At 49.9% G+C, this 27438-nt stretch overlaps 1 protein-coding gene across 3 annotated transcripts in view; it reads right to left on the bottom strand.

Annotated features, from left to right (window-relative positions):
* Positions 1-26553, bottom strand: part of bnipl (BCL2 interacting protein like) — a 78007-nt gene extending 51454 nt beyond the window's left edge. Inside the window, exon 1 of one of the 3 annotated variants that reach the window (XM_043683961.2) lies at positions 26375-26553. In XM_043683961.2, the coding sequence (XP_043539896.1) occupies positions 26375-26433 (59 nt within the window). In that variant the 5' untranslated portion in view covers positions 26434-26553. The remainder of the gene's footprint in view (positions 1-26374) is intronic. The other 2 variants (XM_043683960.2, XM_087985065.1) reach the window with 2 other exon arrangements.
* Positions 26554-27438: the final 885 nt, after the last annotated feature.

Here is a 27438-nt window from a genome sequence, read left to right as displayed (position 1 = left end):
CAGCAAATTTGCTAATGTTATTACTAATACCATCTTCTTTATCATTAATATATATTGTTAAAAAGCTGCGGTCCCAGCACTGATCCCTGCAGTACCCCACTGGTCACTGCCTGCCATTCCAAAATGGAGCCGTTTATCACTACTCTTTGTTTCCTGTCAGCCAACCAACTTTTAATCCAAAACACCTTTCAATTTCAAAACACCTCAATCAGGTTCGCTTCTTACTCTCCACTTAACAAGAGGAGAGAGCCGAGTCAACCTTTCCTGACAAAAACCCTTCGGTTCTGGTATCATTCTCATCTGTTTTTTTGGCCCTTGGTACACTTGGAGATGTGATCAAAGAAGACAGAATTGCGCACTATTGCGGGCTAAGCAAGGTTCGTGCAAAATATTGCTGCTTTTCAGTTGTAGGCTGCTGGAATTGGGGCGGCACAGTGGCTCAGTGGTTAGCACTGCTGCCTCATGGTGCCAGGGACCCGAGTTCAATTTCTACCTCGCCCCCCCCCCCCACTATGTCAGCTTGGGTTTCCTCCAGGTGCTTTGGTTTCCTCCCACAGTCCAAAGATGTGCAGGCCAGATGAATTGGCCGTGCTAAATATGTAGGTTAGGGTGGATTGGCTGTGCTAAATTGTCCCGTAGTGCCTAGGGATGTGCAGGTTAGGGTGGATTGGCCATGCTAAATTATCCTGTAGTGTGTAGGGATGTGTAGGTTAGGGTGGCTTGGCCATGCTAAATTGTCCCATTGTGTCCAGGGATGTGTAGGCTAGGTGCATTAGTCAGGGGTAAATATAGGGTAGGGGAATGGGTCTGGGTGGGTTACTCTTCGGAGGGTCATTATGGACTTGTTGGGCCTATTTCCATAGTGTAGGGAATCTAATCTAATCAAAAATGAATAATATAGAACTATTAAAGATAGAGGCTAACAGGTTGGCAAAGGAGGAGTGATTGAACAAAGAAAACTGATAGCCAAAAGGAAAGCAGATGAAATTGATACGAATATTCTTGCTTATTTACATTTTGCAGAGATCTGTTTTTACCAAAAAAAACTCAACGGTGATTTCCTTAACAGGGGTCAACAAGTCTAAGGGAAAAAAAAGAACTAACTGTGGAATTTCCTGATACCTCCCAGCTACAGGAAACTAAAAAAAAATCCAATGACTAATATCTTACACTAGCCAAGCCTGATGTTTTTTTCTTGTAAGCAACTGGATGACGTGGTGCAGAATCCACTGGTACAATTTGCCCATATCAGAGCAGAGAAGGTGAAAAGGGAATTTTGCTGGGGGAGTTTGTAATCACAAATTAAAATAAACTCAGTGTAGTGGCTGGAGGGTCTGTAATCAAAAGACGTACCGAGACTGGAAGATCTGGGGTCACAAGTGGAAAAGTCTTTGAACAGAACAAATGTTACGTGGCTGTACAGGACATTGATGAGGCCACTTTTGGAATGCAGCATTCAATTCTGGTCTCCCTGCTATAGGAAAGATGTTATGAAACTTGAAAGGGTGCAGAAAAGGATGTTGCCAGGGTCGGAGGGTTTGAGCTACAGGGAGAGGCTGAATAGGCTGGGGCTGTTTTCCCTGGAGCGTCTGAGGCTGAGGGGTGACCTTATAGAGGTTTATAAAATCATGAGGGGCATGGATAGGGTAAATAGACAAAGTCTTTCCCCCAGGGTAGTGCAATCCAAAACCAGAGGGCAAAGGTTTAAGGTGAGAGGGGAAAGTTTTAAAAGGGACTGAAAGGGGCAGTTCTTTCACGCAGAGGGTGGTGAATGTATGGAATGAGTTGCCAGAGGAAGTGGTGGAGGCTGGTACAATGACAACATTTAAAAGGCATCTGAATGGGTACATAAATAGGAAGGGTTTGGAAAGATATGGGCCAAGTGCTGGCAAATGGGACTAGATTAATTTAGGATAACTGGTTGGCATGGACTTGGGCTCTGTTTCTGTGCTGTAGGACTCTATGACTCTACAACTTGCAGATAGGCTGCCATTATCTCTCAATCTAAACGTTCAGTACCCGTGCGTTTCTCTCTCACTTCTCCTGACAAAGGAGCAGCACTCCAAACCTGTTGTAAATATAACCTGGCATGGTGGCTCAGTAGTTAGCAATGCAGCCTCACAGCACCAGGGACCCGGGTTCGATTCCAGCCTCGGGCAACTGTCTGTGTGGAGTTTGCACATTCTCCCAGTGTCTGCATGGGTTTCCTCCGGGTGCTCCGGTTTCCTCCCACAATCCAAAGATGTGCAGGGCAGGTGAATTGGCTGTGCTAAATTGCACATCTTTGGACAGTGGGAGCACCTGGAAGAAACCCACGCAGACATGTGGAGAATGTGCCAACTCCACACAGACAGTCGCCCAAGGCTGGAATCGAACCTGGGACTCTGGTGCTGTGAGGCAGCAGTGCTAACCACTGAGTCACCGTGCCACCCTGTGCTGTATGATTCAGTGACTTCCTCCAGATCAGCTGACTCACGAGACTGGCTAGGAGAACCTCCCAAGGGAGGCGGGTGCTGTCATGGTAACTTCTCTGATGGTCATAAAAACCATCTGGTCCACTAACACTGTTTTAGAGAAGGTAGTTGGTTGGCCTTACCCAGTCTGGCCTACACATGACTCCAGACCCACAGCAATGTGGTTGTCTCTTAACTCACCTCTGATGTCCGTAGCAAACCACTCAAATGCTGGACCTGCCGGTGACACCCATGTCCCGTGAAATAATAAACATCCCCACCTTGTAATTGCTACAAACCGAAGTCCCTTGCTGTCCTTTTCTAGACACACTAACTCCTGTTCTCCCGAAACCAGTCTTGTGCCTCCTGTCCAGCAAACCCTCAGTCTTTAAAATGATCAACCTTGTTTTCAGGTCTGTGGACAGTCTCCCCCTGTTTCTGTCTGGCTAACACACCCCACTATCCAACTATCCTTCTTCCATTGGATTTGTGTATCTACATGGAGTAGGCACGAGGTAGTAGGTCGAATCTGAGGAAGCGCTTTGCCGCTGTTGAGGGGTTGAGGGTGTCAGCTCTGAGGGAGCACTGCACCGTCGGCGGTCTGATCGAAAGAAGTGCAGCACCATCAGATGGGTCAGGCTTGAGGGAGTGCTAAACTGTCAGAGGCGCTGCTTTCAGATGAGATAATCAACAATGCATCTGGTCTCTCGGTCATAAAAGGTTCTGTGGTTCTCCAATGAAGTGTAACTGAGAGTGTTCTTCCGGGTGCCCTGCCAATAATTATCCCCCAACTGGCACCTTTGACACTCCTGAAGTCAACTTGCCAGGACACATGTTCAGAGATGCAGGAGCAAATCTCCACAAACTCCCTGTGGACCACATCTGGAGGTTTACACCTCTACTGAGGAGGTTGATCTAGAACCAGACATCCCATCAGCCACTGCCTATCTAGGAACAGAGATCCCAATAGCCACTGCCGATCCAGGAACAGAGATCCCATCAGCCACTGCCGATCCGGGAACAGAGATCCCATCAGCCACTGCTGATCCAGGAACACAGATCCCATCAGCCACTGCCGATCCAAGAACAGAGATCCCATCAGCCACTGCTGATCCAGGAACAGAAATCCCATCAGCCACTGCCGATCCGGGAACAGAGATCCCATCAGCCACTGCCGATCCGGGAACAGAGATCCCATCAGCCACTGCTGATCCAGGAACAGAGATCCCATCAGCCACTGCCAATCCAGGAACAGAGATCCCATCAGCCACTGCCGATCCAGGAACAGAGATCCCATCAGCCACTGCTGATCCAGGAACAGAGATCCCATCAGCCACTGCTGATCCAGGAACAGAGATCCCATCAGCCACTGCCTATCCAGGAACAGAGATCCCATCAGCCACTGCTGATCCATGAACAGAGATCTCATCAGCCACTGCTGATCCAGGAACAGAGATCCCATCAGCCACTGCCTATCCAGGAACAGAGATCCCATCAGCCACTGCTGATCCATGAACAGAGATCTCATCAGCCACTGCTGATCCAGGAACAGAGATCCCATCAGCCACTGCCTATCCAAGAACAGAGATCCCATCAGCCACTGCCTATCCAGGAACAGAGATCCAATCAGTCACTGCTGATCCAGGAACAGAGTTCCCAACAGCCACTGCTGATCCAGGAACAGAGATCCCATCAGCCACTGCTGATCCAGGAACAGAGATCCCATCAGCCACTGCCTAAAAAAACAAATGATCTGGGCCAATTTTGTGGGATCTTACAGTGCAGAAAACAGGCTGCTACATTTCCTGCCATAGAACAGCGGAACATCCTTTTAAAAAGTACCTAATTGGCTGAGGAGTGATATGGCAGCTTCTCTGATTGTGAAATTTGTTAGAGAAACGTAAATTTCTAATCCGCTGCCAGGGCAATGGGGCGGATTGTCTCAATTCTAAGATCCACACAGAGGTAGCACACAACCATTGTACTCGTGGTTCTGTTCATAAGGCCAAAGATTCACTGATACTGCTACAGATTCACTGCCCCTTCTCTGTGCTCCTCGTTCATTGTTCTCAGGGCTGTTATGAAAAACACAGTCATAGAGTTAAAAATCACACAATACCAGGTTACAGTCCAATAGGTTTATTTGGAAGCACTAACTTTTGGAGCGCTACTCCTTCATGGGCGGCACGGTGGCACAGTGGTTAGCACTGCTGCCTCACAGCGCCAGAGACCCGGGTTCAATTCCCGACTCAGGCGACTGTCTGTGTGGAGTTTGCACGTTCTCCCCGTGTCTGCATGGGTTTCCTCCGGGTGCTCCGGTTTCCTCCCACAGTCCAAAGATGTGCAGGTCAGGTGAATTGGCCATGCTAAATTGCCCGTAGTGTTAGGTAAAGGGGTAAATGTAGGGGAATGGGTGGGTTGCGCTTCGGCGGGTCGGTGTGGACTGGTTGGGCCGAAGGGCCTGTTTCCACACTGTAAGTAATCTAATCTAATCTTCATCAGGTGGTTGTGGAGTATAGTAAGACACAGGAATTATTGCAATAGATTATAGTGTGATGCAACTGAAATTATATATTGAAAAAAACTGGATTGTTTGTTAAGTCTCTTATCTTTTAGAATGACCATGTTGGTTTCAGTTCTAACAGAAGAGAGACTTAACAAACAATCCAGGTCTTTTTCAATATATAATTTCAGTTGCATCACACTGTAATCTTTTGCTATAAATTCTGTGTCTTACAATCTTATACTCCAAACCACCTGATGAAGGAGCAGTGCTCCGAAAGCAAGTGTGCTTCCAATTAAACCTGTTGGACTATAACCTGGTGTTGTGTGATTTTTAACCTTGTACACCCCAGTCCAACACCAGCATCTCCAAATCAGTCATAGAGTCATACAGCATGGAAACAGACCCTTGTGTGCAATCAGTCAATGCTGACCATAATTCCAAACTAAACTAGCCCAACCTGCCTGCGCTTGGCCCATATCCCTCCAAACTTTTCCTATTCATAAACTTTTCAATCCACACATCGCTTAAGGTTACCTGTACCTGCATCCATCATTTCCTCTGGCATTTCACTGCACACATGAACCACTCTGTGTAAAACATGTTGCCCCTCATTGTCCTTTTAAAATGTTCTTCTCTGCTTAAATATGCCCCCTAGTTTTGAACTCCCTCCGCTCTAGGGAAAAGATCCTTGTCATTCATCTTATCTACACCCCTCATGATTTTATAAACCTCTAAAAAGTCACTCCTCAATCTTCTAAACGCCAGTGAAAAATATCCCAGCCTATCCAATCTATTTTTATGTTTCAAACCCTCCATTCCCAGCAATATCCAGGTAAATCTTTTCTGAACCCACTCCAGTTTAATAGTATCCTTCCTATAACAGGGTGACCAGAACTGCACACAATAGCGTACAACATCAGTTTCAAATGCTCCTATACTCCCAGCAACCTCCACTCTTGCGCCACCCACCACCACTAACTGACTACACCCTGTACACGCAGGAATCCCAACTGGAATTCAGGATTCTGTTAAAAAAAAGGGCGGATCCCATTTACCGTGTGCGTGCACAGACAATGGGAGAGGAAACACAATTAATCGTGAGAATGTATTTGCATGATTCAAGGAGCACTCCTGAAGTCAACTTGCCAGGAGACATGTTCAGAGATGCAGGGGCAAATCTCCAGAAACTCCATATGGATCATATCTGGAGGTTTACACCTCTACCGAGGAGGTTGATCAAGAACCAGAGATCCCATCAGCCACTGCTGATCCAGGAAAAGAGATCCCATCAGCCACTGCTGATCCAGGAAAAGAGATCCCATCAACCACTGCTGAACCAGGAACAGAGACCCCATCAGCAACTGCCTATCCAGGAAAAGAGATCCCCAACAGCTACTGCTGATCCAGGACCAGGAACAGAGATCCCATCAGCCACTGCTGATCCAAGAACAGAGATCCCATCAGCCACTGCTGATCCAGGAAAAGAGATCCCATCAGCCACTGCCGATCCAGGAACAGAGTTCCCAACAGCCACTGCCGATCCAGGAATAGAGTTCCCATCAACCACTGCCGATCCGGGAACAGAGATCCCATCAGCCACTGCTGATCCAGAAACAGAGATCCCATCAGCCACTGCTGATCCAGGACCAGGAACAGAGATCCCATCAGCCACTGCTGATCCAGGACCAGGACCAGAGATCCCATCAACCACTGCTGATCCAGGAAAAGAGATCCCATCAGCCACTGCTGATCTAGGAACACAGTTCCCAACAGCCACTGCTGATCCAGGAAAAGAGATCCCATCAGCCACTGCCGATCCAGGAACAGAGAAGCCATCAACCACTGCTGATCCGGGAACAGGCATCCCATCAGCCACTGCCTATCCAGGAACAGAGATCCCATCAGCCATTGCCGATCCAGGAACAGAGTTCCCAACAGCCACTGCCGATCCAGGAACAGAGTTCCCAACAGCCACAGCTGATCCGGGAACAGAGATCCCATCAGCAACTGCCTATCCAGGAAAAGAGATCCCAACAGCTACTGCTGATCCAGGACCAGGAACAGAGATCCCATCAGCCACTGCTGATCCAAGAACAGAGATCCCATCAGCCACTGCTGATCCAGGAAAAGAGATCCCATCAGCCACTGCCGATCCAAGAACAGAGATCCCATCAGCCACTGCTGATCCAGGACCAGGAACAGAGATCCCATCAGCCACTGCTGATCCAAGAACAGAGATCCCATCAGCCACTGCTGATCCAGGACCAGGAACAGAGATCCCATCAGCCACTGCTGATCCAGGAACAGAGTTCCCATCAGCCACTGCCGCTCCAGGAACAGAGATCCCATCAGCCACTGCTGATCCAGGAACAGAGATCCCATCAGCCACAGCTGATCCAGGACCAGGAACAGAGATCCCATCAGCCACTGCTGATCCAGGACCAGGACCAGAGATCCCATCAACCACTGCTGATCCAGGAAAAGAGATCCCATCAGCCACTGCTGATCTAGGAACACAGTTCCCAACAGCCACTGCTGATCCAGGAAAAGAGATCCCATCAGCCACTGCCGATCCAGGAACAGAGAAGCCATCAACCACTGCTGATCCGGGAACAGGCATCCCATCAGCCACTGCCTATCCAGGAACAGAGATCCCATCAGCCATTGCCGATCCAGGAACAGAGTTCCCAACAGCCACAGCTGATCCGGGAACAGAGATCCCATCAGCCACTGCCGATCCAGGAACAGAGATCCCATCAGCCACTGCCGATCCAGGAACAGAGATCCCATCAGCCACAGCTGATCCAGGAACAGAGATCCCATCAGCCACAGCTGATCCAGGACCAGGAAAAGAGATCCCATCAGCCACTGCTGATCCAGGAAGAGAGATCCCATCAGCCACAGCTGATCCAGGACCAGGAAAAGAGATCCCATCAGCCACTGCCGATCCAGGACCAGGAACAGAGATCCCATCAGCCACTGCCGATCCAGGAACAGAGATCCCATCAGCCACTGCTGATCCAGGACCAAGAAGAGAGATCCCATCAGCAACAGCTGATCCAGGACCAGGACAAGAGATCCCATCAGCCACTGCCGATCCAGGACCAGGAACAGAGTTCCCATCAGCCACTACCGTTCCAGGAACAGAGATCCCATCAGCCACTGCCGATCCAGGACCAAGAACTGAGATCCCATCAGCCACTGCTGATCCAGGAAAAGAGATCCCATCAGCCACTGCCGATCCAGGAACAGAGTTCCCAACAGCCACTGCCGATCCAGGAATAGAGTTCCCATCAACCACTGCCGATCCGGGAACAGAGATCCCATCAGCCACTGCTGATCCAGAAACAGAGATCCCATCAGCCACTGCTGATCCAGAAACAGAGATCCCATCAGCCACAGCTGATCCAGGAACAGAGATCCCATCAGCCACTGCTGCTCCAGGAACAGAGTTCCCATCAGCCACAGCTGATCCAGGACCAGGAAAAGGGATCCCATCAGCCACTGCCGATCCAGAAACAGAGATCCCATCAGCCACTGCCGATCCAGGAACAGAGATCCCATCAGCCACTGCTGAACCCGGAACAGAGATCCCATCAGCCACTGCTGATCCAGGACCAGGAACAGAGATCCCATCAGCCACTGCTGATCCAGGACCAGGGACAGAGATCCCATCAGCCACTGCTGATCCAGGACCAGGAACAGAGATCCCAACAGCCACTGCTGATCCAGGACCAGGAATAGAGTTCCCATCAGCCACTGCTGATCCAGGACCAGGAACAGAGATCCCATCAGCCACAGCTGATCCAGGACCAGGAACAGAGATCCCATCAGCCACTGCTGATCCAGGAACAGAGATCCCATCATCCACTGCTGATCCAGGGCCAGGAACAGAGATCCCATCAGCCACAGCTGTTCCAGGACCAGGAACAGAGATCCCATCAGCCACAGCTGATCCAGGACCAGGAACAGAGATCCCATCAGCCACAGCTGATCCAGGACCAGGAACACAGTTCCCATTAGCCACTGCTGATCCAGGAACTGAGATCCCATTAGCCACTGCTGATCCAGGAACTGAGATCCCATCAGCCACTGCTGATCCAGTAACAGTGATCCCATCAGTCACTGCTGATCCAGGAACAGAGTTCCCATCAGCCACTGCTGATCCAGGACCAGGAACAGAGATCCCAACAGCCATAGCTGATCCAGGAACAGAGATCCCATCAACCACTGCTGATCCAGGAACAGAGATCCCATCAACCACTGCCGATCCAGGAACAGAGATCCCATCAACCACTGCCGATCCAGGAACAGAGATCCCATCAGCCACAGCTGATCCAGGAACAGAGGTCCCATCAGCCACAGCTGATCCAGGACCAGGACAAGAGATCCCATCAGCCACTGCCGATCCAGAAACAGAGATCCCATCAGCCACTGCCGATCCAGGAACAGAGATCCCATCAGCCACTGCTGATCTGGGAACAGAGATCCCATCAGCCACTGCTGATCCAGGAACAGAGATCCCATCAGCCACTGCTGATCCAGGAACAGAGATCCCATCAGCCACTGCCGATCCAGGAACAGAGAAGCCATCAACCACTGCTGATCCGGGAACAGGCATCCCATCAGCCACTGCCTATCCAGGAACAGAGATCCCATCAGCCATTGCCGATCCAGGAACAGAGTTCCCAACAGCCACTGCCGATCCAGGAACAGAGTTCCCAACAGCCACAGCTGATCCGGGAACAGAGATCCCATCAGCAACTGCCTATCCAGGAAAAGAGATCCCAACAGCTACTGCTGATCCAGGACCAGGAACAGAGATCCCATCAGCCACTGCTGATCCAAGAACAGAGATCCCATCAGCCACTGCTGATCCAGGAAAAGAGATCCCATCAGCCACTGCCGATCCAAGAACAGAGATCCCATCAGCCACTGCTGATCCAGGACCAGGAACAGAGATCCCATCAGCCACTGCTGATCCAAGAACAGAGATCCCATCAGCCACTGCTGATCCAGGACCAGGAACAGAGATCCCATCAGCCACTGCTGATCCAGGAACAGAGTTCCCATCAGCCACTGCCGCTCCAGGAACAGAGATCCCATCAGCCACTGCTGATCCAGGAACAGAGATCCCATCAGCCACAGCTGATCCAGGACCAGGAACAGAGATCCCATCAGCCACTGCTGATCCAGGACCAGGACCAGAGATCCCATCAACCACTGCTGATCCAGGAAAAGAGATCCCATCAGCCACTGCTGATCTAGGAACACAGTTCCCAACAGCCACTGCTGATCCAGGAAAAGAGATCCCATCAGCCACTGCCGATCCAGGAACAGAGAAGCCATCAACCACTGCTGATCCGGGAACAGGCATCCCATCAGCCACTGCCTATCCAGGAACAGAGATCCCATCAGCCATTGCCGATCCAGGAACAGAGTTCCCAACAGCCACAGCTGATCCGGGAACAGAGATCCCATCAGCCACTGCCGATCCAGGAACAGAGATCCCATCAGCCACTGCCGATCCAGGAACAGAGATCCCATCAGCCACAGCTGATCCAGGAACAGAGATCCCATCAGCCACAGCTGATCCAGGACCAGGAAAAGAGATCCCATCAGCCACTGCTGATCCAGGAAGAGAGATCCCATCAGCCACAGCTGATCCAGGACCAGGAAAAGAGATCCCATCAGCCACTGCCGATCCAGGACCAGGAACAGAGATCCCATCAGCCACTGCCGATCCAGGAACAGAGATCCCATCAGCCACTGCTGATCCAGGACCAAGAAGAGAGATCCCATCAGCCACTGCTGATCCAGAAACAGAGATCCCATCAGCCACTGCTGATCCAGGACCAGGAACAGAGATCCCATCAGCCACTGCTGATCCAGGACCAGGACCAGAGATCCCATCAACCACTGCTGATCCAGGAAAAGAGATCCCATCAGCCACTGCTGATCTAGGAACACAGTTCCCAACAGCCACTGCTGATCCAGGAAAAGAGATCCCATCAGCCACTGCCGATCCAGGAACAGAGAAGCCATCAACCACTGCTGATCCGGGAACAGGCATCCCATCAGCCACTGCCTATCCAGGAACAGAGATCCCATCAGCCATTGCCGATCCAGGAACAGAGTTCCCAACAGCCACTGCCGATCCAGGAACAGAGTTCCCAACAGCCACAGCTGATCCGGGAACAGAGATCCCATCAGCAACTGCCTATCCAGGAAAAGAGATCCCAACAGCTACTGCTGATCCAGGACCAGGAACAGAGATCCCATCAGCCACTGCTGATCCAAGAACAGAGATCCCATCAGCCACTGCTGATCCAGGAAAAGAGATCCCATCAGCCACTGCCGATCCAAGAACAGAGATCCCATCAGCCACTGCTGATCCAGGACCAGGAACAGAGATCCCATCAGCCACTGCCGATCCAAGAACAGAGATCCCATCAGCCACTGCTGATCCAGGACCAGGAACAGAGATCCCATCAGCCACTGCTGATCCAGGAACAGAGTTCCCATCAGCCACTGCCGCTCCAGGAACAGAGATCCCATCAGCCACTGCTGATCCAGGAACAGAGATCCCATCAGCCACAGCTGATCCAGGACCAGGAACAGAGATCCCATCAGCCACTGCTGATCCAGGACCAGGACCAGAGATCCCATCAACCACTGCTGATCCAGGAAAAGAGATCCCATCAGCCACTGCTGATCTAGGAACACAGTTCCCAACAGCCACTGCTGATCCAGGAAAAGAGATCCCATCAGCCACTGCCGATCCAGGAACAGAGAAGCCATCAACCACTGCTGATCCGGGAACAGGCATCCCATCAGCCACTGCCTATCTAGGAACAGAGATCCCATCAGCCATTGCCGATCCAGGAACAGAGTTCCCAACAGCCACAGCTGATCCGGGAACAGAGATCCCATCAGCCACTGCCGATCCAGGAACAGAGATCCCATCAGCCACTGCCGATCCAGGAACAGAGATCCCATCAGCCACAGCTGATCCAGGAACAGAGATCCCATCAGCCACAGCTGATCCAGGACCAGGAAAAGAGATCCCATCAGCCACTGCTGATCCAGGAAGAGAGATCCCATCAGCCACAGCTGATCCAGGACCAGGAAAAGAGATCCCATCAGCCACTGCCGATCCAGGACCAGGAACAGAGATCCCATCAGCCACTGCCGATCCAGGAACAGAGATCCCATCAGCCACTGCTGATCCAGGACCAAGAAGAGAGATCCCATCAGCAACAGCTGATCCAGGACCAGGACAAGAGATCCCATCAGCCACTGCCGATCCAGGACCAGGAACAGAGTTCCCATCAGCCACTACCGTTCCAGGAACAGAGATCCCATCAGCCACTGCCGATCCAGGACCAAGAACTGAGATCCCATCAGCCACTGCTGATCCAGGAAAAGAGATCCCATCAGCCACTGCCGATCCAGGAACAGAGTTCCCAACAGCCACTGCCGATCCAGGAATCGAGTTCCCATCAACCACTGCCGATCCGGGAACAGAGATCCCATCAGCCACTGCTGATCCAGAAACAGAGATCCCATCAGCCACTGCTGATCCAGAAACAGAGATCCCATCAGCCACAGCTGATCCAGGAACAGAGATCCCATCAGCCACTGCTGCTCCAGGAACAGAGTTCCCATCAGCCACAGCTGATCCAGGACCAGGAAAAGGGATCCCATCAGCCACTGCCGATCCAGAAACAGAGATCCCATCAGCCACTGCCGATCCAGGAACAGAGATCCCATCAGCCACTGCTGAACCCGGAACAGAGATCCCATCAGCCACTGCTGATCCAGGACCAGGAACAGAGATCCCATCAGCCACTGCTGATCCAGGACCAGGGACAGAGATCCCATCAGCCACTGCTGATCCAGGACCAGGAACAGAGATCCCAACAGCCACTGCTGATCCAGGACCAGGAATAGAGTTCCCATCAGCCACTGCTGATCCAGGACCAGGAACAGAGATCCCATCAGCCACAGCTGATCCAGGACCAGGAACAGAGATCCCATCAGCCACTGCTGATCCAGGAACAGAGATCCCATCATCCACTGCTGATCCAGGGCCAGGAACAGAGATCCCATCAGCCACAGCTGTTCCAGGACCAGGAACAGAGATCCCATCAGCCACAGCTGATCCAGGACCAGGAACAGAGATCCCATCAGCCACAGCTGATCCAGGACCAGGAACACAGTTCCCATTAGCCACTGCTGATCCAGGAACTGAGATCCCATTAGCCACTGCTGATCCAGGAACTGAGATCCCATCAGCCACTGCTGATCCAGTAACAGTGATCCCATCAGTCACTGCTGATCCAGGAACAGAGTTCCCATCAGCCACTGCTGATCCAGGACCAGGAACAGAGATCCCAACAGCCATAGCTGATCCAGGAACAGAGATCCCATCAACCACTGCTGATCCAGGAACAGAGATCCCATCAACCACTGCCGATCCAGGAACAGAGATCCCATCAACCACTGCCGATCCAGGAACAGAGATCCCATCAACCACAGCTGATCCAGGAACAGAGGTCCCATCAGCCACAGCTGATCCAGGACCAGGACAAGAGATCCCATCAGCCACTGCCGATCCAGAAACAGAGATCCCATCAGCCACTGCCGATCCAGGAACAGAGATCCCATCAGCCACTGCTGATCTGGGAACAGAGATCCCATCAGCCACTGCTGATCCAGGAACAGAGATCCCATCAGCCACAGCTGATCCAGAACCAGGAAAAGAGATCCCATCAGCTACTGCTGATCCAGGACCAAGAACAGAGATCCCATCACCCACAGCTGATCCAGGACCAGGAACAGAGATCCCATCAGCCACTGCTGATCCAGGACCGGGTACACAGTTCCCATCAGCCACTGCTGATCCAGGACCAGGAACAGAGTTCCCATCAGCCACTGCTGATCCAGGATCAGGAACAGAGATCCCATCAGCCACAGCTGATCCAGGACCAGGAACAGAGATCCCATCAGCCACAGCTGATCCAGGACCAGGAACAGAGATCCCATCATCCACTGCCGATCCAGGAACACAGTTCCCATCAGCCACAGCTGATCCAGGACCAGGAACAGAGATCCCATCAGCCACTGCTGATCCAGGACCAGGAACAGAGATCCCAACAGCCACTGCTGATCCAGGACCAGGAACAGAGTTCCCATCAGCCACTGCTGATCCAGGACCAGGAACAGAGATCCCATCAGCCACAGCTGTTCCAGGACCAGGAACAGAGATCCCATCATCCACTGCTGATCCAGGGCTAGGAACAGAGATCCCATCAGCTACAGCTGATCCAGGACCAGGAACACAGTTCCCATCAGCCACTGCTGATCCAGGAACTGAGATCCCATCAACCACTGCTGATCCAGGAACAGAGATCCCATCAGTCACTGCTGATCCAGGAACAGAGTTCCCATCAGCCACTGCTGATCCAGGAACAGAGATCCCATCAACCACTGCTGATCCAGGAACAGAGATCCCATCAACCACTGCTGATCCAGGAACAGAGATCCCATCAGCCACAGCTGATCCAGGAACAGAGATCCCATCAGCCACTGCCAATCCAGGAACAGAGATCCCATCCGCCACTGCTGATCCAGACCAGGAACCAAGTATAGGTTCAACAGCTGAAATTGCTGGGAAAGCTCAGCAGGTCTGGCAGCATCTGTGGAGAAAAATCAGAGTTAACATTTCAGGTTGAGTGACCCTTCTTCAGACCTCATTATTGGTTGCAACCTATCCCATCAACACCCCTTGATAGACTCTGACAAATGGGTCACTAGACTCGAAATGATAACTGTTTCTCTCTCCACTGATGCTGCCAGGCCTGCTGAGTTTCTCCAGCACTCTCTATTCTTGTTTCAGATTTCCAACATCTGTTGTTTGTTGTTTTAATCCATTTCTATAGCGCCCCAATGTTGGAAAACACTACAAGGTGCTTCACAGGAGTGAAACTTGTAAGGGTTCAGAAAGGTTTTACAAGGATGTTGCCGGGGTTACAGGATTTGAGCTATAGGGAGAGGTTGAATAGGCTGGGGCCGTTTTCCCTGGAGTGTGGGAGGCTGAGGGGTGACCTTATAGGGGTTTATAAAATCATGAGGTGCATGGATAGGATAAATAGACAAAGTCTCTTCCCTCGGGTGGGGGAGTCCAGAACTAGAGGCATAGGTTTAGGGTGAGAGGGGAAAGCTATAAAAGAGACTTGGGGGCAGCTTTTTCATACAGAAGGTGGTATGTGTATGGAATGAGCTGCCAGAGGAAGTGGTGGAGGCTAGTACAATGGCGATATTTAAAAGACATCTGGATTTGGAAGGGTTTGGACGGATATGGGCCGGATGCTGGCAGGTGGGACTAGATTGGGTTGGGATATCTGGTCAACATGGATGAGTTGGACCAAAGGGTCTGTTTCCGTGCTGTACATCTCTGTGACTCTATGACTTAACCTTTTGACACAAAGTTACACAAAATAAAGATGTTAGGACAAGCTTACTGCAAGAGATACATCTTCAAGGGAAGAAGATGATGAAGTGGTAATATCGTGGGCTTCATAATCTAATGTTCTGGGGACACAGATTCGAAACCCAAAATGACACATGGTGAAATTTGAGTTCAATATATATCACATATTCACGTATAGATACATAATCCTGCTAAAAGGAATCAGTAAATTGCTCTCCCAGTCTTTCCCTATGTCCATCATACCCTATGTCTTTTTAAATCCCTGTCTGTGCCTGTAGGGAAATGTTTAAAAGCGGGTGCAGTACTAATATAACCTTTAAAGTTTTGTTACAACTCTGGGGACAATAGGGCGTGTTGTCCACCGTGCTGCCCCAGTGAGACACCCTAATATCAATGTGAAAAGAGATGAGAAAGTTAAAATTGAGACAAAGCCAGACCAAGAGTCAGTGTAGATCAGTGAATATGGGGAGACAATGGATGAATAGGATTTGGGATGTGGGGAAGATTGTTTTCGATGAGTTTACACACAGTTGTACAACATGGAAACAGACCCTTCAGTCCAACTCTATGCCAACCAAATATCCTAAATCTCATCTCATTTGCCAGCATTTGGTTCATATCCCACTAAACCCTTCCTATTCATGTCCCCATCCAGATATCTTTTAATGTTATAATTTTGCCAGCCTTCACCACTTCCTCTGGCAGATCATTCCATACATGCACCAACTTCTGTGTGAAAAAGTTGCCCCCTTGGTCACTTTTGTATCTTTCCCCTCTCACCTTAAACCTATGCCCTCTAGTTTTGAACTCCCCTACCCTGGGAAAAAGACCTTGGCTACTCATCCTATCCATGCCCCTCATGATTAGATAAACCTCTATAAGGTCACCCCTCAGCCTCCGACACTCCAGGGAAAATAGCCTCAGCCTATTCAGGTTCCCCCTGTAGATCAAACCCTCCAACCCTGGCAACATCTTTTCTGCAGCTTTTCAAGTTTAACACCATCTTTCCTCCAACGGGAGACCAGAATTGAACGCAGTATTCACAAAAGTGGCCTAACCAACGTCCTGTACATCTGCAACAGACCCTCCCAATTCCTATACTCAACCAATAAAGGAAAGCAGACCAAATGCCTTCCTGTCTACCTGTGACTCCACCTTCAAGGTGGAGTTGATGATGAAGGGTAGGAGGCCAGACCAGATGAACATGGAATAGCTGAGATGGGAGATAACAGAAGCACAGATTAGAATTTCAACAGTATTTTGGGACGGGGTAAGATGCTGACAGGTAACATTACAGACACATGCACAATCTTCTTGAATGCCTCACTCCAATGGCTACATACTTGCTGAATGAGCATGCTAGAGAAAGGAACACTTTCTCATATCAGACTCTTGCTACAATTAGAATCACAGAGTTATCCAGCACGGAAACAGACCCTTTGGCCCAACCAGTCCATGCCGACCATAATCCCCAAACTAAACTAGTCCCACCAGCCTGCTCTTGGCCCATATCCCTCCAAACCTTTCCTATTCATGTATTTATCCAAATGTCTTTTAAACATGCACTCACATCCAACACTTTCTCTGCAAGCTCATTCCACACATGAACCACTCCCTGTGTTAAAAAAAAAAGTTGCCCCTCATGTCTTTTTTAAATCATTTTCCTCTCACCTTAAAAACACGGCGCCCAAGTCTTGGAATCCCCCGCCCTAGAGGAAAAGACACCCGCTATTCAGCTTCTCTAAATCACTCATTATTTTATAAACCTCCTACGCTCCAGTGAAAAAGATCCCCGCCTCCTCTTATAAGTCAAACTCACCGTTCCCTCCCGGCAACATCCTGGTAAAACTCTTGTGATTATGAATCTCGCGTACACAGCTTTGATGAGACCCCATCTGGTACTCCCTCAGCGTTGGACCCTCCAATCCTCTGAAGACAGGATAGGTGCAGGGAGAGATATTCCCAGTGCTGGAATGGGGGGGGAAGGAGTCTATAACCAGAGGGTCAAAGTTGAAGGATACAAGGTAGGACTGAGATGGGGAGAAATGTCTTCACCTGGACAGCATTCGCTACATCCGAACGCAGCTGAGACCAAATCATTGCATTATTTCAGGAAGGACTTGGATTCAGCAGGTGGGATTAAGGGATTGAAGGATATGGGAGACAAGCAGCAACAGGCTACTGAGTTGGATGATCAGCCATGATCATAGTGAATGCTGAAGCAGATTTAAAGGCGTGCGTGACCTACACTTGCTCCAATTTTCTACGTTTCTATATGCCCTGGTCACTAGCATCATAAACAATCCAAACGTCTGCTAGAGAGAAATAAATAGTTAGAAGATGGTTAAAAGGAGCAGTAGGAGCCATTAAAGAACAAAATTGAAAACTATCGCAGAGTCAAAGACTGTGGCTGAGTTGTTAAACCATCAATTTTCAACTGTTTTCACTACTCAAGTTATGGTTGAGAGATTGAATGGGCGCAAAGATTAAAATGAAAACTTGTAGAAAGGTTAGAATCCCTACAGTGTAGAAGCAGGCCATTCGGCCCATCAAGTGCACATTGACCCTCCAAAGTCATCCCACTCAGATCCATTCCCCCTACCCTATACCTCCCGGTAACCCTGCATTTCCCATGGCTAAGCCATCTAGCCTGCACATCCCTGAGCAATTTAACGTGGCCGAATAAACCCTAACCTGCACATCTTTGAGCTGTGGATGGATTGCACTGAGGAACCCACGCGCAGACACAGTGGGAGAATGCACAAACTCCACACAGATGGTTGCCTGAGAGTGGAATCGAACCAGGCATTGAGAGGCAGCGGTGCTAACCCTGAGGCACCATGCCACTCCTGAAGGTCACCAAGAACCAGTGAGATGCATCTGAGGTGTGCGAAGGATTCAAATTGCAGAGAAAGCGTCTGCCATGTTCAAATCCTCCTTGGAGCATCAGTCGTGCCTCAGGACTGGAGAATTGCACACGTACACCCGCGATCAAAACAACAAATAATGTAAGGGAAAATGCGGCAATGAGGCCAGTCGGCTTAACTTCATGATTGGAAAACTGGGAGAAAGGATATTCCAGGACATAATTCACTCAGACAAAATGTGGAATCTGGAACTTCCTCCCTAACAGCAGTGTGGACCATCACTGCAGCTCAGCATCACCTCCCCCAGGGCAGAGAGGGACAGGGAGCAGTGTGGACCATCCCTGCAGCTCAGCATCACCTCCCCCAGGGCAGTGAAGGACAGGGAGCAGTGTGGACCATCACTGCAGCTCAGCATCACCTCCCCCAGGGCAGTGAGGGACAGGGAGCAGTGTGGACCATCCCTGCAGCTCAGCATCACCTCCCCCAGGGCAGTGAGGGACAGGGAGCAGTGTGGACCATCCCTGCAGCTCAGCATCACCTCCCCCAGGGCAATGAGGGACAGGGAGCAGTGTGGACCATCACTGCAGCTCAGCATCACCTCCCCCAGGGCAGAGAGGGACAGGGAGCAGTGTGGACCATCCCTGCAGCTCAGCATCACCTCCCCCAGGGCAGTGAAGGACAGGGAGCAGTGTGGACCATCACTGCAGCTCAGCATCACCTCCCCCAGGGCAGTGAGGGACAGGGAGCAGTGTGGACCATCCCTGCAGCTCAGCATCACCTCCCCCAGGGCAGTGAGGGACAGGGAGCAGTGTGGACCATCACTGCAGCTCAGCATCACCTCCCCCAGGGCAGTGAGGGACAGGGAGCAGTGTGGACCATCACTGCAGCTCAGCATCACCTCCCCCAGGGCAGAAAGGGATAGGGAGCAGTGTGGACCATCACTACAGCTCAGCATCACCTCCCCCAGGGCAGTGAGGGACAGGGAGCAGTGTGGACCATCCCTGCAGCTCAGCATCACCTCCCCCAGGGCAGTGAGGGACAGGGAGCAGTGTGGACCATCCCTGCAGCTCAGCATCACCTCCTCCAGGGCAGTGAGGGACAGGGAGCAGTGTGGACCATCCCTGCAGCTCAGCATCACCTCCTCCAGGGCAGTGAGGGACAGGGAGCAGTGTGGACCATCCCTGCAGCTCAGCATCACCTCCTCCAGGGCAGTGAGAGACAGGGAGCAGTGTGGACCATCCCTGCAGCTCAGCATCACCTCCCCCAGGGCAGTGAGGGACAGGGAGCAATGTGGACCATCACTACAGCTCAGTATCACCTCCTCCAGGGCAGTGAGGGACAGGGAGCAGTGTGGACCATCACTGCAGCTCAGCATCACCTCCTCCAGGGCAGAAAGGGACAGGGAGCAGTGTGGACCATCACTGCAGCTCAGCATCACCTCCTCCAGGGCAGTGAGGGACAGGGAGCAGTGTGGACCATCCCTGCAGCTCAGCATCACCTCCTCCAGGGCAGTGAGGGACAGGGAGCAGTGTGGACCATCACTGCAGCTCAGCATCACCTCCTCCAGGGCAGAAAGAGACAGGGAGCAGTGTGGACCATCACTGCAGCTCAGCATCACCTCCTCCAGGGCAGAAAGGGACAGGGAGCAGTGTGGACCATCACTGCAGCTCAGCATCACCTCTTCCAGGGTAGGGAGGGACAGGGAGCAGTGTGGACCATCACTGCAGCTCAGCATCACCTCCCCCAGGACACAGTCAGTGACATCCACAATCCTTCAATAATTAGGCAGAAAATCGAGCAAAGCCAGTTGGATCTCAAAGGCAAAATTTGTTTCACCGAACTGGATTGTGTTTCTTCTTTGATGAGGCAACAGACTGCGTTGGTGTATATATGGACTTCCAAATTGCTTCTGGTAAAGCGACACACATTAGGCTGATCTACCAAATGCCACCGTAGGTATTTACCTGATTGTCAGGAAACAAGAGTGCTGGTGAATGGTTGCCTTTTACACCAAAAGGGGGTGGGAACCGACAGAGGGTTGTACCCTGACCAATCCCTTTTATCCTCATTGGATGACAAGGCCAGAATTGACCACATTATCCTACTCAGATGCAGCAGGTAATTACGAAGGGAAGTGAAATATTGTCCTTCGTTGCTAGAGAGAAGGAGTTTAAAAACAGGGAGGTTATGCTGCAGCTGTACAGGGTGCTGGTAAGGCCACACCTGGGAGTAACTGTGTACAGTTTTGGTCTGCTTTCTTCAGAAAGGACCCACTGGCATTGGAGGAGGGTGGGGGGGGGGGGGGGGGGGCACAGAGGAGATTCACTCAGGTTGATTCCAGAGTTGAGGGGTTTGGCTTATGAGGAGAGATTGAGTCGGCTGGGACTCACTGGAATTTAGATGAATGAGGGGGCATCTAATAAAATGATGAAGGGCCTGGATAAGTATCAAAGCAGGGAGGTTGTTCCCACTGGAGGGTGAAACTAGAACGGTGGGGGGGGTACCCTCAAAATAATAGGGCGGGGGGGGGAGCAGATTTAGGGCTGAGCTGAGAGGAACCTCTTCGCCCAGAAGGTTGGGAATCTGTGGGAATCCCCGCCCAGTTGAGGCTACCTCATTGAATGGTTTGAAGGCAAACATAGATTTTTGAATAATAAAGTAACCTTGGTGAGTGCAGGCGGAGCTGGGTCCGTAAAAAGCAACCATTCACCAGCACTCTTGTTTCCTGACAATCAGCCATGATCTTATTGAATGGTGGTGCAGGCTCGATGGGCCAAATGGCCTACTCTTGCTGCTGTTTCTTACATTCTTATTGTAGAGGGAGGTTCAGACTCAACCACATTGATGTGGGTCTGAGATCACATATAGGCCAGACTGAGTAAGGACAGTAGATTCCTTCCCCCAGGGATATTAGTAAACAAGATACGGTTTTATAATAATCAATGATCATTTTCACAGTCACTTTCACTGAGATTAGCTTTCAATTCCAGGTCTATTAAAAGAATCACAGAATCCTTACAGTGTGGAAACAGGCCATTTGGCCCAACAAGTCCACACCAACCCTCCAAAGAGTAACCCACCCCGGCCCATTCCCCTAGATTTCTCCTGACTAATGCACCTAACCTACACATTCCTGGACACTATGGGACAATTTAGCATGGCCAATCCACCCTAACCTGCACATCCATCCCTGGGCACTATGGAACAATTTAGCATGGCCAATCCACCCTAACCAACACATCCCTGGGCACTACGGGACAATTTAGCATGGCCAATCCACCCTAACCTGCACATCCCTGGGCACTATGGGACAATTTAGCATGGCCAATCCACCCTAACCAACACATCCCTGGGCACTACGGGACAATTTAGCATGGCCAATCCACCCTAACCAGAACATCTTTGAACTGTGGGAGGAAACCCACACAGACACATGTGCAAACTCCACACAGATAGTCGCCCGAGGCTGGAATCGAACCCAGCTCCCTGGCACCGTGAGGCAGCAGTGCTAACCACTGAGCCACCGTGCCACCCATGAATTTAAGTTCAACCAGCTGCCATTTGAATCCTTGAGCCCAAAGTCTATTGACATTCCTTCAACACCAACGTTTCCCATCTTGATGCATGTTCATGTCCTAGACCTGAAGGTGATAGGCATAATCACAGCGTTTGTGGTCGGTAATGAAATTTTAAGTATGCATACTGTGAGGATAGCAATAAGACTTCAAGAGGAAATGGTGGAGTGATATCAAGTAAGAGATTTTAAAAATTTGCTCCACGAACATGGCAGTCCCTGGCTAGGTCAGCATTTATAACCAAGCCAATTCTAAAGGGGATTATATATGCACCAAGTGGTTGAAGATATCAGGGCAAGATGAGAAAGCAGCTAATAAAACATTTGGAACCCAGGGCTTCATAAATAAAATCAACTAGAATATTACATCCAGCTCTGGGCACTGCACTTTCAAACTTGTGAAGGTGTTAGACAAGGGTGAAGGGTGAAGAACATCATACAGCACGGAAACAGACCCTTTGATGCAGCCAGACCATAATTCCAAACCATACTAGTCCCACCTGCCTAATCTTGGCCCATATAGAGTCACAGAGATGTACAGCATGGAAACACACCCTTCGGTCCAACCTGTCCATGCTGACACATATCCCAACCCAATCTAGTCCCGCCTGCCAGCATCTGGCTCATATCCCTCCAAACCCTTCCTATTCATATACTCATCCAGATGCCTTTTAAATGTTGTAATTGTACCAGCCTCCACCACTTCCTCTGGCAGCTCATTCCATACACGTACCACCCTCTGTGTGAAAAACGTTCCGCCACAGATCTCTTTTGTAGCTTTTCCGCTCTCACCCTAAACCACATCCTCTAGTTCTGGACTCCCCCATCCCATGGAAAAGATCTTGTCTATTTATCCTATCCATGCCCCTCATGATTGTATAAACCTCTATAAGGTCACCCCTCAGCCTCCGATGGTCCAGGGAAAACAGCCCCAGCCTGTTCAGCCTCTAGGAGAAAGTAAAGACTGCAGATGCTGGAGACCAGAGTCAGGAGTGTGGTGCTGGAAAAGCACAGCTGGTCAGGCAGCATTCGAGGAGCAGGAGAATCGACATTTCAGGCATAAGCCCTTTATCCTCTCCCTATAGCTCAAATCCTCCAACCCTGGCAACATCCTTGTAAATCTTTTCTGAACCCTTTCAAGTTTCACAACATCCTTCCGATAGGAAGGAGACCAGAATTGCAATATTCCAACAATGGCCTCACCAACGTCCTGTACAGCCACAACATGATCTCCCAACTCCTGTACTCAATACTCTGACCAATAAAAGAAAGCATACCAAACGCCTTCTTCACTATCTTATCACCTGCGACTCCACTTTCAAGGAGCTATGAACCTGCACTCCAAAGTCTCTTTGTTCAGCAACACTCCCTAGGACCTTATCATTAAGTGTATATGTCCTGCTAAGATTTGCTTTCCCAAAATGCAGCACCTCGCATTTATCTGAATTAAACTCCATCTGCCACTTCTCAGCCCATTGGCCCATCTAGTCAAGACCCTGTTGTAATCGGAGGTAACCCTCTTTGCTGTCCACTAACCTTGCTAATCAGTCTCCCATGGGGAACCTTGTCGAACGTCTTACTGAAGTCCATATAGATCACATCTACCGCTCTGCCCTCATCAATCGTCTTTATTATTTCTTCAAAAAACTCAATCGAATTTGTGAGACATGATTTCCCATGCACAAAGCCATGTTGACTATCCCTAATCAGTCCTTGCCTTTCCAAATACACGTACATCCTGTCCCTCAGGATTCCCTCCAACAACTTGCCCACCACCGATGTCAGGCTCACTGTTCTATAGTTCCCTGGCTTGTCCTTACCGCCCTTCTTAAACAGTGGCACCACGTTTGCCAACCTCCAGTCTTCCAGCACCTCACCTGTGACTATCGATGATACAAATATCTCAACAAGAGGCCCAACAATCACTTCTCTAGCTTCCCACAGAGTTCTAGGGTACACCTGATCAGGTCCTGGGGATTTATCCACCTTGATGCGTTTCAAGACATCCAGCACTTCCTCCTCTGCAATCTGGACATTTTGCAAGATGTCACCATCTATTTCCCTACAGTCTATATCTTCCATATCCTTTTCCACAATAAATACTGATGCAAAATACTCATTTAGTATCCCCCCTCCATTTTCTGCGGCTCCACACAAAGGCCACATTGCTGATCTTTGAGGGGTCCTATTCTCTCTCTAGTTACCCTTTTGTTCTTAATGTATTTGTAAAAAATCCGTTTGGATTTTCCTTAATTCTATTTGCCAAAGCTATCTCATGTCCCTTATCTAATTTTTTTTATACTGTATACCCGCATCCATTACTTTCTTTGGACATTCATTCCATAACCACTTGGTGTAAAATAAAATTGCTTTTTATAAAAATCTTTTTCCTCTCATCTTAAAAAATGCCCCCGAGTCTGGTGCCCCCCCCCCCCCAACCCGAGGGAAAAGATACCTATCGTTCACCTTATGTTTACCTCTCATGATTTTATAAATCACTATAAGGTCACCCCTCAACCCCCCCCCCCCACGCTACCATGAAAGAAGTCCCCGCCTATCCAGCCTTTCCCTATAACTCAAACCCTTCATTCCCAGCAACATCCTGGTAAATCTCTTCTGAACCCTCTCCAGCTTAATAATATCCTTCCTATTCACAGGTATATGGATAGACTGGAGTTGATGAGACTGTAGAGAAGGGGGTTGATACGAGATTTGATACTAATCGTAAGGAATGTGGACAGAGTGGAGAGCGAGAAGCAATTCCCCAGTGGGTGGAAGAACCAAGAACGAGAGGAGACCGCTTTCAGGTCATCAACAGAAGAAGCAAAGCCGAGACCCAGGAAGGTTTGTAACGCAGTGAGTGGTTAGAATCTGGAGACTTACCGGCTGAGAGTGTGGTCGAGGCCGGTTCAGCCAAAACTTTCAGAAGAAAGTTGGATAATGAACCAAGAGAAGGCCCCTAGGGAAAAAGCAGGGGGAGCTAACACAGCCAGTTCAGGCTGAGTGGCCTACTCCTGAACATAAGCAGCCTCTAGATAGGACTAATTTTCAGAAACCTGCCTACTCTCAGCCAGCCTTCAAACACCCGTGGGTGGCACAGTGACTCAGTGGTTAGCACTGTTGCCTCACAGCACCAGGGTCCCAGGTTCGATTCCAGCCTTGGGTGACTGTCTGTGTGGAGTTTGCATGTACTCCCTGTGTCTGCTTGGGTTTCCTCCGGGTTGTGCAAGATGTGCAGGTTAGGGTGAATTGGCCATGCTAAATTGTCCCATAGTGTTTGGTGCGTTAGTCAGAGGGAAATGGGTCTGCGTGGGTTACTCTTCGGAGGGTCGGTGTGCACTTGTTGGGCTGAAGGGCCTGTTTCCACACTGTAGGGAACCTAATCACTCAATGGCATAACCTCTCAGGGTAAGGTGAGAGGGAAATCTGATGATCGACCATTTCATGAAAGAAATAGGAGCCATTCAGCATCTCAAGTCTGCTCCACCACTCCAGCTCTGACGCCTTTTCCCATCTCTTCCCCCCCCCCCACCAACTCTCGATTCCCCTCCCCGTCAATCTGAGACCTGTCTTTTTCAGCCTCCCCTGCACTGGGTTGAGGGGAAACAATTCCACAGACTCTCAACTGCTCTTCAGAGAGAAGAAATTCCTCCTCACTCCCACCCTCTGCCAGTGCTAGCACTAAAGAGGTACCACCCCATCTCTCGGGTGGTCTGAGACACTGTCAGGTGGGGTGGGGAGGGGGGCAAATCATCCCACAGCCACTATTTTGCTGGAATCCATTGTCCCCTCTGCCCAGAATCCTGGGTCAATATTTATATTGCATACTATTACCATTTTTAAAGAAAAGCATCTGTTCCTTAACCATGAGCTTGTAAAATCCATGAGCTGACCCATCCTATCTCCCAGGCAACTTCTCAAATAAAAGTCTTCTCTTCATGGATGCTGTCTGACCTGCTGTGATCTCCAGCATTTTTTTTTCCCTTAGTTGTTTTCAGTTCCAGAATAAGTAGCTACCTAAATTATTTGCCAACCTGAGGTAGGGGGAAGGTGTGCACAGAAATCCAATCATGGTCTGTTCTGTCAAACTGACAGAAACGGGGTCAAAAACGAGGAGGAATTTCTCCTCAGAGGATCAGCTGAGAGGTTGAGATCAAAGATACACAACAGTGCAGGACATCCAGTCAGCAAAGGACATTATGGGGAAATAAGTCGTAGCGCCAGATATCTTCGACATTAAAGAATCAATAATTTGTTTTGCAATGGCACATGACAATGTTTTTACAAGAAAATTTGCATCTTCTTTAATCTTGTGTAAGTTTGAATCTACACATTGAAAAGTTAAAAGTTGATAGCGGTGCAGCTCGGGGTCGTGATCTAGGAATGGGGGGATAAACAAGACCCCTCCTGCAGCCCAACCTTGAGTTTCAAAGTTATAATAAATGAAAAGAGGAGCCCCTCTTTCTCCTTATCACTCACCTCCCATCCTGTTCCTCTTGGTCAGCTTTCTCGCCAGTGTTGTTGTCCTGTGAACTCATGTGTTCCCCCAAAACTTTTCCAGCTTCCTTGGGGAAGGATGTTCAGGAAAAGTTGCAAACTTTTTCTCTTTACCCCCACTCGTCCTTAGATTGCCTTCTCTCTCTCTCTCTCTCTGCCTATGTTTTTTTAATCTCTCTCCACCTCTTCCTCTTCCCCTTCCCCTCCCACCCCCGGTGACGAGAGAGCAGTATGTGAAATCAAGCTGTTAGCAACATCCTTTTTTTTCATTGACCAACGCGTCTGGCGATAGAGAGGGAGGGAGCCTGACAGACAGACAGCAGCTGTGGCTGGGTCCTAGTGCCGCCCAGGGTTCCACAACAGATTCAGACAGCTCTCAAACTTTGTTAACTGAGCTGTTAACATGAGTTGTTAACTGTGCTCTCGTCCACCACTCCCTCAGTAAGTTCATTCCACACCTGTGTAAAAAAAAACTAGCCTCCCTCATGCCCTTTTAAAATTTTTATCCTCACATCTTAAAAATGTGACCCCGAGTCTTGAAATCCTCCCACTCTAAGGAAAAGACAACTTCATTCTGAAATTGAAATTATTGGCCTCAACGATTGTGGTAAGAACACTTTTGTTTCACGAACACCCCTGGAGGGTAGGAGTGTCATACTGGTATTTGTCATGCTGAATACCAGATAGAGTCCTTACAGTGTGAAATCAGGCCATTTGGCCCATTGAGTCCACACCTGAACATTGAGAAAGCATTCCATCCCACCCAATCCCTGTATTTCCCGAGCCTGCACATCCCTGGACACTATATGGACAATCCACCCTAACCTGCATATCTTTGGACTGTGGGAGGAAACCAGAGCTCCCAGAGGAAACCCACACAGACACAGGGGGAGAACGTGCAAACTCCACACGGACAGTCGCCCGAGGCTGGAATCGAACCTCTGTCCCTGGCGCTGTGAGGCAGCCATGCTAACTGCTGAGCCACCCTCGATAAATCATCAGGAAAACCTCCTCCTTGCTTTGCCAATGCCCATGTCAGGAGGAAA

Source organism: Chiloscyllium plagiosum, unplaced genomic scaffold (genome assembly GCF_037043375.1).
Source record: "Chiloscyllium plagiosum isolate Xiang-an unplaced genomic scaffold, Cpla_swu_hap1 HiC_scaffold_50, whole genome shotgun sequence".
In the NCBI taxonomy this organism is placed as follows: Eukaryota; Metazoa; Chordata; class Chondrichthyes; order Orectolobiformes; family Hemiscylliidae; genus Chiloscyllium; species Chiloscyllium plagiosum.
Note: the sequence above shows the minus strand (reverse complement) of the source record. Positions and strands in the feature narration are given on the sequence as shown.